At 36.0% G+C, this 15,705-nt stretch overlaps 1 protein-coding gene across 3 annotated transcripts in view; it reads right to left on the reverse strand.

Moving 5' to 3' along the window:
- The window catches only part of LOC145435132 (choline transporter-like protein 5), a 39,062-nt gene that overhangs the window by 20,258 nt on the left and 3,099 nt on the right, over window positions 1-15,705 (reverse strand). For 2 of the 3 annotated variants that reach the window (XM_080312409.1, XM_080312411.1), the window contains exons 2-8: window positions 10,331-10,453; window positions 7,269-7,359; window positions 6,593-6,677; window positions 4,617-4,781; window positions 3,694-3,849; window positions 2,232-2,365; window positions 413-554 (exon numbers count right to left, since the gene is read on the reverse strand). In XM_080312409.1, coding sequence (XP_080168535.1) covers window positions 413-554; window positions 2,232-2,365; window positions 3,694-3,849; window positions 4,617-4,781; window positions 6,593-6,677; window positions 7,269-7,359; window positions 10,331-10,453 — 896 coding nt within the window. Of the gene's footprint in view, window positions 1-412; window positions 555-2,231; window positions 2,366-3,693; window positions 3,850-4,616; window positions 4,782-6,592; window positions 6,678-7,268; window positions 7,360-10,330; window positions 10,454-11,624; window positions 11,992-15,705 lie in introns of those variants that run through there. The other variant, XM_080312410.1, reaches the window with a different exon arrangement.

Genomic DNA, 15,705 nt, shown 5'->3' on the forward strand with positions numbered 1-15,705 from the left:
CAACTTACACTAGAACTAGAATTATAAACAAACAAATTTTTTTGAAATTAGACCAGAATTAAAATTATAAACAGTTTTTTTTTTCAAATTACACTAGAATTAGAATTATAGCTAGACAGTTTTATTTTTCAAATTAGACTAGAATTAGAATTATAGACACACAGAATTTCCAAATTCGACTAGAATTAAAGCTACATTAGATTATAATTAAAATGAGAGAATTGAAACATTTGACAGATCAGATTAGACCAGAATTGGAGCAAAGAAAAATTTCACAAATTAGATTACGGGTACCGATATTTCGTTTTAATTTAGTCTAATTAGACGACTAGAATTATCTAGGCTAGTTGTCCAAGTCTTATTTACTTATCCCCTTTTGAAACTGCAACACCAGGAAAATCCTATCTCTCACCTGCCATTCCGTGTACGTGTAATAAATTCCAAAGCCGAGCACTCCGAGAAGAGCAAATATCGTTATCCACACCATGGGGCCGGCTATCCAACGCATCAACACTATCCACAGGAACGAGACCAGCGCTGCGACACCGATACCTCTGAAAAGAAATATCACAATCGAGCCGCAGATACAGGCGGCTATGATGAGTAGCGTTACAACAGGTGCCGCCAAAAGCCATATCCACTGTTTTAACGCAACAACCACTGATTACGAAAGAAAAAAATTACCAAATTGAAAGCGCTGATATCGTTGCAGAGGGTCACATAATTGTGCAAAGCACAGGATTTTTATAATACGCTACTAGATCTAGAACTACTCTCTTTTCAAACCTAAAACCAGAACTACTCACTTTCCGAAGCTCAGAACTAAAACTAGAACTACTAACCTTCGAAAACTTGCAACTAAAACTAGAACTACCGTAATTTTCCATGTAAAATCCGCAAAATTTTCACGATTTTTTGCCCTAAAATTGGGGGGTGCGTATTATACATGGGAACAACACGCTTGAAAAAAATCTCCCTCGATAAAAAAACTTAAAATCACACCTTTCTTCATGTTTTTTTCCAATCACGCATCACTTTCAGCCATCGTGGTGCCCAGTAATTCGTATTATCAGGGCAACTCGCTACCAATTAGCAAAAAGCGTGTTGCCAATTAACGAGAGTTGTTGGCACGCGAACGCGCGCGCGGCAATCCTCGCTAATTCATCAACAGGCCATGTGCGCAAAATATAATCGCTTGAGTAATCAGTCGCACCTCCAACAAGCGTGGTGTGCACCCCTGAGCAATCGCATCTGACCTCGTGCGCAAGATGTCGCGTCGCCGGCCTCGCAGGCTTTGGCTGCTATCTACTATCGTATAGAGGCAATACCGTTACCTGTATAATTATTACCAATCGCATCTGTGATAGGCCTCGTGCGCAAGACGTCGTGTCGCTGGCCCGAACTATCGCGTCGCCAGCCTCGCAGGCTTAGGCTGCTCTGTACTATCGTTTAGAGACAATGTCGTTAATTGCATAATGATTAGCGATGGTTATGTCATGATTGTTCGGCAGGGACATCGAAAAACAGAACAACATGGCGTACTAAAACACGGCTATTCATGTACTGTGAATTCAGGGTGCGTACTATACATGGGTACAGGCTTTTTCCCAGAATTTGCATGCCATATTAAGGGTGCGTATTATACATGGGGGCGTACTATACTTGGAAAATTACGGTACTCACTTTCCGAAACTCGCAACTAGAACTAGAACTACTCACCTTCCAAAACTCGCAACTACAACTAGAGCTATTCACTTTTCAGAACTAGAACTAGAACTAATCACTTTCCGAAACTCGCAACTAGAACTACAACTACAACTGCTCACTTTTCAAACCTTGCAACTAAAACTAGAACTACTCACTTTCCTAAACTTGTAACTAGAACTAGAATTACTCACTTTTCCAAATCTGGAACTAGAACTACAACTACAACTGCTCACTTTTCAAAACTTGCAGCTAGAACTAAAACAATACTCACTTTCTGAAACTCGCAACTAGAACTAAAACTACACACCTTTCAAAATCTGCAACTAGAAGTAGAACTAAAACTAGGCCTACTAATTTTCCAAAATTCACAACTAGAACTAGAACTACTTACTAGAACTACACACTTACATATACATAACATAGATAAATTAAATGAAATCAAATTGAATAAAATAAAATAAATTCATGTATTTACATATAAAATATACATACTGCCATTCTTCCAAGGAATCACAAATACTCACGCTAGAATCAAATACCAGGAAGACGTAAAATCCGCAAATATCTTCATCCCCACGTCCCTTGCATCGAGATAAAGCCTCACCTTTGTCGATCCGTTATTCAGTGCGTCTCCCGTGATAGTGTTATTTAGCGCATCCTGCAAATACCAACTGTTATGCACAGTAGGGCTGTTCAAAAACAGCTTTTTCTTCAAATTTTACTGGCTACTTGATAAAATTGTTAGGTTACCTAAAAATCCGCCGCACACCAATTTTGGCTCAAATCCAAACCGTAAAAGCAGAGTAATTGATGTTCAAAATTTAAGATTCCAAATCATAGTATTTACGGTGGGTAGATCCATAATAAATAATTAAAGAATTTGCCATCAAATACTATTTTTTAATCCAAAATTTTGCACTCCAATAACTTCGCTTCTACGGGTTGCAGGTGAGACAAACTTTTTGTGCAACAAATTCATTTCTACTATTTCTACTATAATAACCTTGCTTCCACTGGTTCGTACTGAGCCAAAATTGATGTGCATCATTTTTTTAGGTAACCTTACAATTTTATCAAGTAGCCAGTTGAATTTGGAAAAAAAATAATATTTTTGAACAGTCCTAATAATGTACAGCGTATCGACACGACACAGTTGGTAAAGTAGGAAAAATTCCAGCATTTCAAAATTAGATTAGACTGAGAATTATAGCTACACAGTGATTTCCAAATTCGAGTTGAATTAGAATTATAGCGACAGAGGTTTTTTTCAAATAAGACTAGCATTAGAATAACAGTTAGTGTTTTTTTTCAAATTCGATTAGAATTGGAAGTAAAGCTAAACAGTGTTTTTCCAAATTAGAATAGAATTGGAATTATAGCTATACCAGGATTTGCAAATTGTATTTGAATTAGAATTTTAGCCAAAGTTCTTTTTCCAAATTCTATCAATATTATAGAGTCTCTACAAAGTTTTTTATCCAAATTAGATAAGAATTAGACTCATACTAAGTTTTTTTCCAGGTTGGATTAGAACTAGAATTAGAATTATAGCTATATTGTGTTTTCTAAATTAGATATGAATTAGAATTGTATCCACATTTTTTTTCCAAATTAGATTGAAATTATAGCAACAAAGATTTTTATCCAAATTAGATAAGAATTAGAATTATACTTCAGTATCATTTTATAGTTTTTTCCAAGTTAGATAAAAATAGAATTATAGCTACACGGTGTTTTTTCACAAATTAGATTAGAATTAGAATCACAGATGCATTTTATACAAATTACACTAGAATTAGAATTATATCAATTTTATTTTCCAAATTAGAATTATAGCTACAAAGTCTTTTTTCAAATTAGACAAGAATTAGAATTATAGCTACACATTTTTTTCAAATTAGACTAGAATAGAATTATAGCTGCAAATATTTTTCCAAATTAGACTAGAATTAGTCTGCAGCACGATATCAAACTAGATGTACTTACCACGACAACCCTCTCATCTGTCCCGCTGGTTATAAACTCCGTCGCATCCTTGGCCACCTGTGGTATACACCGGCCCACCAGGGGTACCATGGGTATGTAGTACGGGGCGCATTTTTCGTCCTGTATGATTTTGAGAAGGTCGGCTGCACCGTTCCTCTGAATGAGCATAGAAACATATACAAAATTTTTTTTTCAAGAAATGTATAAAAAATCAAATAAGAATCACTAAACTCCAAGAGGTACAAGTAGGCGTAGGTCTAGCACACCAATGTACAATTGAATAATATATTCGTATTGAAATAAAATGAAATATTATGCAGGTGATGTCATAGTCGGTGAAGGGTTGTTCAAAATTAAAATTCATTTTTCCGATTTCTGCGGCTATTAGCTAAAATTGTTAGGTTAGCAAAAGAAACATTGCACACCAAATTTGGCTCAATTCAAACCAGTTGAAATGAAGATACAAAAGTTTGAAAATTTTAATTTATTATAAAGGAATTTTCAAATTTTTTATAGTTTTTGTCTACAAAAACGACGCAAAACAAATTTGACACAATTTCAGCTCGCAGAAGCGAAGTTATTCGAGTTTTTCGTTAATAATTTTGGGATTACCCACCGTGAATGCTATTTTTTCAAATCCAAAACTGTCTACTGCAATAACTTCGCTTCTACCGGTTGGAATTGAGCCAAAATTGTGGTGCATCGTTTTTTTACACAATATAAAACAATTTCATGAGGTTGACAATAAAATTTTAAAAAATCTTAATTTTTTTTCATAATTCAAAATTTTTAAACTCCTGCGCGTTCACATCTACCAGTCCGAATTTAATCAGTGAATCCCCTGGAATCCGGGAAAAAAAGTTTTTTTCAAACTACCCTCCTGAATTACCAACTTCGAGACATCGAAGTAAGCTGTTACTCACCCCGCTGATGAACTCAGCTTCAATATCAAATCCATAGGTGCAGATGTATTTGGACCAATCGATTGTGGGAGCCAGTTCTGGATTGGTTGCAGTAGGATCAAGAAGCATTGATGCGTAATCGGTGTAATACGTCCACGTAGTAGTAGGACACGAGTTGACGCATATCTGTGGTTAGAAATTAGAACATGATCATCTACACGTAATCAAAAAGCTTGCAAAAACTACACAGCGTGTTCCGTAGGGGTATTCAAAAATGGCCTTTTTCTCAAATCATACTGGCTACTTGACAAAATTGTTAGGTTGCCTAATTTAAGCCTACACACAAAATTTGGTTCAATTCCAGCCAGTAGCCGCATTGTTACAGGAGAAGAAAGTTTTGATTTATTATATAAAAATACATGATAAAAAAATTGAAAATTTTCTGTTCACCCCATGAAAGTGTTAGGTTGTCTATAGAAACGATGTTCACCAAATTTGGTTCCAATCCAACCAGTGGAAGCGAAGTTATTGTCGTCGAAAAATTTTGGATTTGAATAAAATAGTATTTACGGTGGCCGATTCTTTAATTATTTATTATAGTTGTGCTCACCGTAAATACTATTTTATTCAAATCAAAATTTTTCGACGGCAATTACTCCGCTTCCTCTGGTTGGAATTGAACCATATTTGGTGAACATCGTTTCTATAGACAACCTAACACTTTCATGGGGTGAACAGAAAATTTTCAATTTTTTTATCATGTATTTTTATAAAATAAATTGAAGCTTTCTTTTCCTGTAGCAAGGCGGCTACTGGCTGGTATTGAACCAAATTTGGTGTGTAGGCTTAAATTTGGTAGCCTAACAATTTTATCAAGTAGCCAGTATGATTTGAGAAAAGAAGTCATTATTGAAGACCCCTACTGTTCTGTCTAAACTCGAGGCAAATAAGATTGATTGTCTGTGTAGCAAAATAGGCGACTGCATACCAGAGCTGTAATGACTCGAGTCAGAATTTTTCATTGACTAGACTTGACTTGAGTCATTGCGCATGAGATGACCAAGTCATAAGACTCGACACATTCTAAATGACTTATTCAAGTCTCGCATATAAGGACCGAAACCTGCAAAAAACAAGCCCAGAAACTGTATTTTATACGTTTTAATAAAGATGTTATTACTGAGAAAAATTAGTATATTATGAATCCGAAGCCTTTGATATCACCCTAGAGTTTCACAGAAGTGAGTTGAACCTGACTTGAACTCGATACTGAACAGTAAACACTATGACTTGATCTCGAACTCGAGTCTTAACACTATGACTTGGACTCCAAATTGACTCGGTGGTGAATTGAAAATGACTCGACTTGACCCGAGTCAAAACCAGGGTTGTAATGACTTGAGTCTTTTCAATGTAATTTCGAAGAATAGTATAGTAACCAGTAACCACACTGTTGGTATTTCGCCTACTGGTACTGGTACTTGGAAATGTGACTGGAAACTGTTAAAAGTGAGGAAAATTATTATATTATAAACCATTTGCTATCACCGAACAGAGTTATAAAAAGTGGGTTTAACAAGACTTTGGCTCGAAAAGGAGCAGTCAACGCAATGACTTGGACTTGAGTCATAATAACATGACTCGGACTCGACCCTCTGCTCGCTGATTTGGACTCGGACTTGACTCGATGGTGAACTAAAAATGACTCGACTTGACGCGAGTCAACACTATAAAAGTGAGATTGACTTGTGACTCGGAGCCTTGCGACTTGGTTACAACCCTGGTCAAAACTATAAAAGTCAAATAGACTTGTGACTCGGAGCCTCGTAAGTTGGTTACAACCCTGCTATTAAGATGACCCTGTTCTCGGATATCACACGATTTGAGCTATTTCTTTAGGCTAATTAAAAATCAGGGTAGGCTTACATTTTTGTCAACTTCTGAAAATTAGGTCTAGAATCTGGTTTGGTCGAACCGCAACAGCGACAAAAAAGTACCTGCGTGGTGGGGCATTGCAATTGAACCAGGCTGGCGGTACTCGCGCATTTAGTCATGTCGAAGAAGTACACATTGGTACGATTTCTGAAAATCAAACATATCGCAATGAATATGTTATACAGATCATAGCATGGGCATAACTGCAATCAATGGGCAATTACTTGATACATTATTTTGGGTTCATCAAAACGTTGAAAACAATTTGTTCATGACAGATGGTTAATGGGTAGGTTTGCTCAAAAATAACTTTTTTTTCGGGATCATTAATATTTTTGAATTTATTAACAAAAAAATAAAAATTTTACTGGCAACTCCATGAAATTGTTGTGTTGTCTACAAAGACGATGCAAAACAAATTTGACGCATTTCCAACCCGTAGGAGCAAAGTTGTCGAATTTTTCATTCATAATTCTGGGATTACCCACCGTCCAGGCTATTTTCACGAATCCAAAACTTTCAACTGCAATCACTTCGCTTCTACCGGCTGAAAGTGAACGAAAATTGCTATGCATCATTATTTTAGGCAACTCAACAATATCAAGGGGGTTGACAGTAAAATTTGATTAAAAAAAATTAAAATTCTTACAATAAATTCTCCAAAAAATTATCAGTAGCCTGCTGCATTGAAGGGACTCATATTGTATCACATTTTAGATACATTTTAACCATACTTACGAAAGATCGAGGTCCCCATACTGCACGCCGCATATTCTTCCTTGGTTGTCCGTCGGGTAAAGCAGTATCACAGGGTCACCATTCAGCCACGCTAAAAACAAATGCATTCACAATCGGGTCTGGAAAAGCCTAGCAAGCAACCACACATACAGAGGAGCAGAGGAGAATCGGACAACTAGAATATTTTCAGCTTTTATGAATTAGACTAGAATTAGAATTACAGCTACACAGTTTTCTCCGAATTAGATTTAAATTGCAATTACAGCATAGCTGCACAGATTTTTCCAAATTAGATTTAAATTGCAATTACAGCATAGCTGCACAGATTTTTCCAAATTAGATTAGAATTAGAATTACAGCTACAGTTTTCTCCGAATTAGATTAAAATTGCAGTTTGAGCAAAGCTGCACAGATTTTTCAAAATTAGATTAGAATTAGAATTATAGCTAGTTTTTTTCCAACATTAGATTAAAATTAGAATTATAGTTGCACATTTTTTTCCAAATTCAATTAGAATTAGAATTAGAACTCTAGCTGCAACAGATTTTTCCAAATTAGACTAGAGCTAGAATTATAGCTACAGTCTTTTCCAAATTAGACTAGAATTAGAATTATATCCACAGTTTTTTTTCTTCTAAATTATACTGGAATTAGAATTAGGGATGAACCGTGATTTCCAAATTAGATTGGAATTAGAATTATAGCGACAGGGTTTCTTTTCCTAACTAGACCAGAATTAGAATGACAAAATTCAAAAAAATTCGGAAATGAAAGTATAATTCGAATTTTTAAAAAAAATCAAGTTCAGTTCATATCAAATCATAACTCATTGTCATCAGCGCGAGAATAGCAAATGTCTGTACAGCAAGCTTGGCTCGTCTCGCACTATACAGTTCCCCGGTAGCATTGTCAGGAAAACCACAGATTAGATTAGAATTACAATTAGAGCACGGAAACGTCTCACAAGTTAGTTTTTCAGTGCGAAAGCATTTTATTATCCAATTTAATCACCGTTGTTTCAAGGAGGCTATCCCAATGAAGTTACGTAATTTCCAGCTAATCAGCGACATAATTTTTCAAGAATTAGAAACGCCTTTATCAAAACGCTATCACGGGCCATCCTCAAGATCAAAATGCATGAAAAAGCATCCCTCTTCTTAAAATCACCTTGAACATGACGTTTGGTCATCGCAAAATTTGCCAAAGACGAGATTTGCCACCATACTTTTTTGAGACGGTTGAATTTTTCATTCGTTACTGGTTGGAATTGACCACATTGTGGTCTGCAGGGCAATTTAGGCAACCTAACAATTTAATCAATACGGTATGCCGGTAACATTTGGTAAAAATTGTTTTTCAACAGCTATATTGTACAGCTATAATGTGAATTTGATCTAGTGAGAATGAGGTGTGTCATAAATACAGCAGTCTACACTGAAATTTTCATGTTGAGCCACAGCTCAAGTCAAATTAAATACCGGTAGGTAAAGATTTCATGCCACGAGTGCGGCAGTCAGATTTAGCAGTTTGCTCATAAAAGCATTGGACATTTTGAACAACAAAGCGAAACATGAAATAGCGAATGTACGCATGATCAGCAATATACCAGACCACAAGAAAGGAGCTGGTGTGTTTCACTAGACCTCATTGTGTAGGCAGATGTGACTGTGTTCCAGGAGTTGACTCAATATTGGTGCATCCTGCTCACAATGACCCGTGTATCTTAGAGTAAGTGCATGCCGCAAACAGGTTTCATTACGTAGGTCTTATAAGAGCAATATTTACACTATGTTGCAGCCTGCTTTGTGAGATATCATATAACTTGCCATGTAGGCCAAGAAACAATTAGGGCAGAGTTATTCAATACTATATCGTGTATTAGGCCTATCTATGAACCCATCTTGGTTTACGTCCTTTCCCTATGAAAAATACTATCAAAATCATAATAGTATTTACTCTTAGTGGTAATGACCATAATATAATTTCAGTACTCAAAGAAATTATCTCTCACTAATTGACGGAATCATAAGAATTAATACTCGTACTCGATTGAGAATCGAGTTCTCGAATCATTGCGCTCAGCCCTAATAACAACTGATCACTAAAAAGAATTACATTTTTCAGAAATCAGCATCAAAAGTTTTTGTGACGTCATTACAAGAAAAGGGTAATCGCTTTTTTTCTCGTTCATCAAAAAGTACGACATTGCCTGTTTACGGTCTAAATTTTATTTTTACGAATATGGCACCAAAATCGACTACCTTTTTATATGCAGTACCTCGCGTTTAATTCATAACAATAGCTACAACGATATTAATAGTCAGAAGTGTGTTTCTACCAAAAACCAGGGGCTTCAGTATCATTACTGCAGTGGTTCTAAAACTTTTTAAGACACGTCCCCTTTATGATAATGAATATGGCTTTTCCAACAGTGAATTTCAATATTTTTCACTTCCAATTAGTAGCCTACGTGCTACGTAGTACATTCACCAAAAATATTAGGTATTAGATCTTATACGTTCAAAACATAGCCTATACGACATAATGAATTTCAGCTTATTTTTTGCAATTTCTCAATGGTTATCAGCAACAGAGAAAAAAAACAGGCTTCATTTCATAAATTTTATGACACAATTAAGTTCTCATTGTGCACTAATAGGGCCTATTCAAATTTGGGACATGAAGAGCGAGATTTTACAAAAACGCGACTCAATATGAGCAACAATTCTGAAGTAATTAACTAGCAAATAATTCATCGACCAATAAGCTACAGATTGGGTCAATGAAGAGTCATATACACGCCCAACACTTTACAGCGTGCAGTCACCAAGTTTGATCACAGGAAATTAGAAGCTTGGCTTCAACGACAAAATTGATCGGATAAACTTCCTATCCACTTTTAAATGCTCATGCGGATAACGATGCTTATGAATACTTTTCCGATATCCCAGATATCCTGACAATATTATCAAGTAAAGTATGAAGAAAATTATCTTTTTGAACAACCTGGATACATAGCTAAACTGTGCCATGTATGATTTACTGGCTTGAAAACCACTTACCGAAGAGTCCAACCACAATGAATCCGAGAATAAATACAAAAAATATGAGACAGCAGATCACGTCCGTACAAGACCGCTTTTCAATAGGTCCGTTGAACGAGGGATCGTGAGACTTTGCTTTTCCTGTAATCAAGCAATTCAGGAATTGTTATTGGCAAAACTTTTATAAATTGACAGGCAAAAAGATGAAAATAAACATGACATTTGGGGTACAGAACTTCAAAATTACACAAATATCCATATTGTCAACATTGTCCTGAATCTGAATAATATATACATACTGAAATAAAATAAAAATGTAAAGTCATTGGTGTTCAAAATTTAGGATTTCAAATCTTACTGTAGTTGGATCTAAAGAATTTGCCACCATAAATAGGCCTACCATTTTTTGCAAAACCCAAATTTTGATCTCCAATAACTTCACTTTGACGGGTTGGAATTGGGTCAAATTTTTCGAGTATGGTTTTTTTCAGACAACCAAACAATTCCATGGAGTAACAGGTAAAATTTGAAAATTTTTATAATTATATAATTCATTTTTATTAAATAAATCTAAAACTTTTTTCCATTTTGAAGTAATGCTTCCATCGGTTGGGATTGAGCTAAAATTGGTGTGCAGCGATGTTTAGACAACCTGACCCTTTTATCAAGTAGCCGGTAAAATTTGAAAAAAAAAGAAAATTGTTTTCGAACATCCTAATTGCGCAGTGAAATAATAATACTGATGGGGAAGTCATGATGACTATAGACCGGTTTGCTTTTACAATAAATTACTCAGATCACGGCATTAAAAAGGTACGAAACATGACTCAAATTGCTTTCACCGCACATGTATGATGCATAGCGTGGGCCTGACAGGCGAAATGATGCTAATATTTCTTCAATGCACACATACGCAATACACTTGTACACAATATGATTCGAAGAGCTTGGAGGTACAGAACTTCAATATACGATTGAATAGTATATTCATATTGAAATAAACGGGAATATTCTATTGTTGATACACAATTTTCTTTTAAATTATCCGCTAGTCGCTGACATGTGTCAGTCGAAATTCGGAAAATATTTGGGTTTATTTCAATACGGTTATATGATTTATCAATAAAAGACAATTGACATGCCAGTAACTTCTATACTTCCCAAACCTATACCAGTGATTAACAGATTCAACACATGGAACATACACAAGACTTAATGACACGAACAGATGGTGGTATTGATTCCGTTAACACCTCTGTGTATTACATAGCATGCCGCATTGACAAATAATCAGTTTCACACCGACAGTTACCTTTATCATCACCACCGCAACAGCCCATACCTTGCGATATGCTGACAAATAATAATTAGATCTGAAACTTGAACCAAACAGCTCAGGTCACGTTGACAAAATCTCATCGCAACATAGCCTATTTAGTATTTCCGTGATACTTTGTAATAGACACATTTATAAAATTAATCACTAATATGAAGGTGCAGCAGTGTACTAGGTTCAAAGTACACATGTCTAATAGCTCTACAATAACATATAAGTCGAAGAGTATTTAGTATAGGAATACATCACTTCAGCTGAAGACACACACACAGGAGTTGTAAAATTTCCAGCTTTTTCGAATTAGATTAGAATTACAATTATAGCTACACAGTTTTTCCCTATTTCATTAGAATCAGAAATACTGAACAAAACCTTGGAAAGTTAATCAAGTTCTGTTTACAACGAATCATAGCAGGGCTGTAACCAAGTCACAAGGCTCAGAGTCACAAGTCGATCTCATTTCTATAGTTTTGACTCGAGTCCAGTCAAGTCATTTTCAGTTCACCCCCGAATCAAGTCCGAGTCCAAGTCAGCGAGCAGAGGGTCGAGTCCGAGTCATGGTAGGATCACTCGAGTCCAAGTCATTGCGTTGACTGCTCAGTTTCCAGTTAAAGTCTTGTTAAACCCACTTTTTAAACTCTGTTTGGTGATATCGAATGGTTTGAATTTATATTATACTTATTTCCCTCACTTCTAGCAGTCTGGTCGTACTTTCAAGTACCAGTACCAATAGACAAAATACCAACAGTTTGGTTACTTTACTATTATACAAAATTACAATGAAATGTCGTTCTTGGTCGTCTGAGGAATATTCCCCTATTTAGTCCAAGTTTAATGAACATACTAAAATAGGATACGGCATGTTTCATTGGACTACGTTGCTAAAATTAAATAAACAGTAACTATAAAATTTACAGCTTTTCCAACTTAGATTAGAATTAGAATCATAGCTACCGGATACATTTTTTTACAAAGTAGATTGTTATAAGAATTATTGAATCCGCAAGAGAAACACAACAAACACCAAGTTCAGTTCATATTGAATCAGAATTCATTCTTATAAGCATGTGAGTGGCATAAGTCTTTACAGCAAGCTTAGCTCTTTAACACTATACAGTTCCCTTGCAACATTTTCAGGAAAACCAGAAATTCGATAAGAATTAGATTATAAAAACATTTCACAATTTTGATTAAAACTAGATCACCGGCGTTTCGCACTAATTAGTTTAATTAGACAGCTAGAATTACGGTTTCAAGTCTGCAAGTGATCACACTCAAACATTATACAGTTCCTGGTACAATACCAGGGCAAAAAAGAATATACAAATATTAACTGCAGCAGATAATAGTAAAGCTCTATCATGAACTCACCAATCACAACTACCTACTAAGAGCGAAGCATCTTCACTTGGTACGACGCATTCTATACAAAACCTCTTATCCCAGTTACACCCCTTAACTTTAAAAGTCTTAAAGGCAGCAAACCATGATATTCGCAAGCTTTGCCGAATTGAAAACGAAACTCTTTTTTTTCACACAACGAAATTTTGTTACTGGCAGCAAGTTGTTTAGTTTAGCAAGTTTTAGTGTATTTAACATGCTTTAGCCAAGTTTGCAGCCTCACAACTGATCATTAAAATGATAATGCTCAAGTACCAATCCATCCTGTATTCATACCTAACCTTTTAAAAGACAGGGCTATCAATTACTACTCGCAGACAAATGATTAAAAAGTAGGCAGTGTATGAATGACAAATGTCTTCCTCAGTAAACGAGTATTACGTCTCAGGTCTCAGCATGTGGGTGATAACACTTGGAAAAACATAAGAGGATGATGTAGGAGTGAAGATTACTAACCAAACTGGCAAGTTTCCAACTGAACAAAGTTATGACGCTACTAATGACGATTACAGATGCAAAACTGACCGTGTTGGTTTTACTGTCTTTACACACCGCAAAAGCTTGCAAATTATACATTCTTCAATAATCTCCTCCTGTATATCAGCTCTACAACAGTTTTGTGAACTGTAATGCTCAATAACCTCTCCTCAATGGGTTGGTATTACACTACGAAGAAAACTGGCCAGCTCTTTCGAGCTTCAAACAGAGAATAACTAAGCTATTCAACCTTGACTTCACATAATAGAGAGCCCATATTTAAGTGCTACACAGAGTCAGCAGCTGCATACCTACGCTTAACTTACAAAAGGTTTTGTTGGGACTATCATTTCCACATGACCGAAGAAATTACGGTTCAATTGAGAATCGTGAACACATAACTGGATTACAGCAAATTCTATCACTCGATATCAATAACCATGAAATTACACACCAATTCTGAAACAGCTGTGTTTTGTGTACTGCTACACATTGGCTGGATTGCACATAATGCAATATGACAGCATACTTGTATATCAAATGGATCTTCTGTTTTATTCTTTGTAGAGGATACATTAGCAAAGCATGAAACGTTGCAAATATTTTCAACATTACAGCAAGTGAGAGTGAGAAAGCGTTTGTGAGACAAGATGTGTATCCGCACTCCTACGTTGGGTGTCTTTACAAAATTACAGCATTTACTGCAAATTTTAGAACACTGTGTTGTGTCCTATAACTAAGGCTGGGAAAAACCGAGTACAAGAGTGGTTCCATTCTGAATCGAGTATCGGACTGAAGTCCGACTCGTGTCACGATTTTTGGGTGACTCGACTTGACTCAAAGTCATTTTTTCAAATGCATAAAATGACTCGACTCGAGTCAATTTTTGTACTGACTCAACTTGTACTCAAGACTAGGATGGCCAAGACAGACATTTCAGACAGACAGACACTTCGAAGAATAGTTAAGTATTGGTATGTCGTCTGTCAGCCCTGATACTTGGAAAATAGGGCCAGAAACTGGTGAAACTGAGTCACAGGGCTCCGAGTCACAAGTCAATCTCACTGTTATAGTTTTGACTCGAGTCAAGTCCGAGTCCAAGCCATCGAGCAGAGGGTCAGTCCGAGTCATGGTATTATGACTCCAGTCCGAGTCCAAGTTATTGTATGACCTGCTCAGTTTCCAGTTAAAGTCTTGTTAAACCCATTTTTATAACTGTTTGGTGATATCGAATGGTTCACATTTATAATATACTCATTTTCCTCACTTTTAGCAGTTTCTGGTCACATTTTCAAGTACCAGTACCAATAGACGAAATCCCAATAGTGTGGTTACTTTACTGTTCTTCGAAATTACAATGAAATGTCGGTCTTGGCCGTCTGAGTCTCGAGTCGTATGACTTGGTTTGAGTCATGCGCAATGACTCGAGTGCAAGTCAAGTAAATAAACAGATTGAATCGAGTCGAGTCATTTCCGTATTTCGATAAAATGAAATTGAGTCGTGACTCGAGTCATTGCAACCCTGGAAAATACTATCAAAACAATATTTACCGTTGATAAATTAACTCTACAATGTAACTTTCCCTAGTAACAACCCTTTTGGAGATACCAAAAGGTATGCAAGTGCTTATAAATTCATATAATACCGCACCGGCATCGAATTTTATTGTAATAACTCCCTATAAAGTCCATAGAGTACCACTTCAGTCGACCAACACCTTCAATGACATCAAACTGAGTCACCAGCTACTTTTGTGAATGACAAAATCAATTTATTCAACGAGCATTCTGTGATGAATGACACAAAGGCCACGAGTGCGTGCAGTAATCACAAGCCAGCGTCACAAAAATCACAAGTCCTACAAGCAATACCAACTACTATCACCGGAGTGTGTTCAACTATTCATAATCACGTCAGAAAGGTTACGAGTCTCGAATATTTGCAGATGACGATATACTGGTGAAGATTTGAACGATTGAATCCAAGTGGGATGGAATATTTAATTCAGTTGGATCTCAAGTAAACTTGATAAATATATAATTGCAAGAGCTTCTTGGAGGCACAAAATTTCAAAACCGCATACAATCGAGTAATATACTAATATATTCATATTGAGATAAACATAATATTTTCAGCTGACTGTATCAACAATCGTCATATTTGGTGATACGATTGTTG

This window comes from Botryllus schlosseri, chromosome 3, assembly GCF_051294905.1.
Source record: "Botryllus schlosseri isolate E-star chromosome 3, Bs_hap1, whole genome shotgun sequence".
In the NCBI taxonomy this organism is placed as follows: domain Eukaryota; kingdom Metazoa; phylum Chordata; class Ascidiacea; order Stolidobranchia; family Styelidae; genus Botryllus; species Botryllus schlosseri.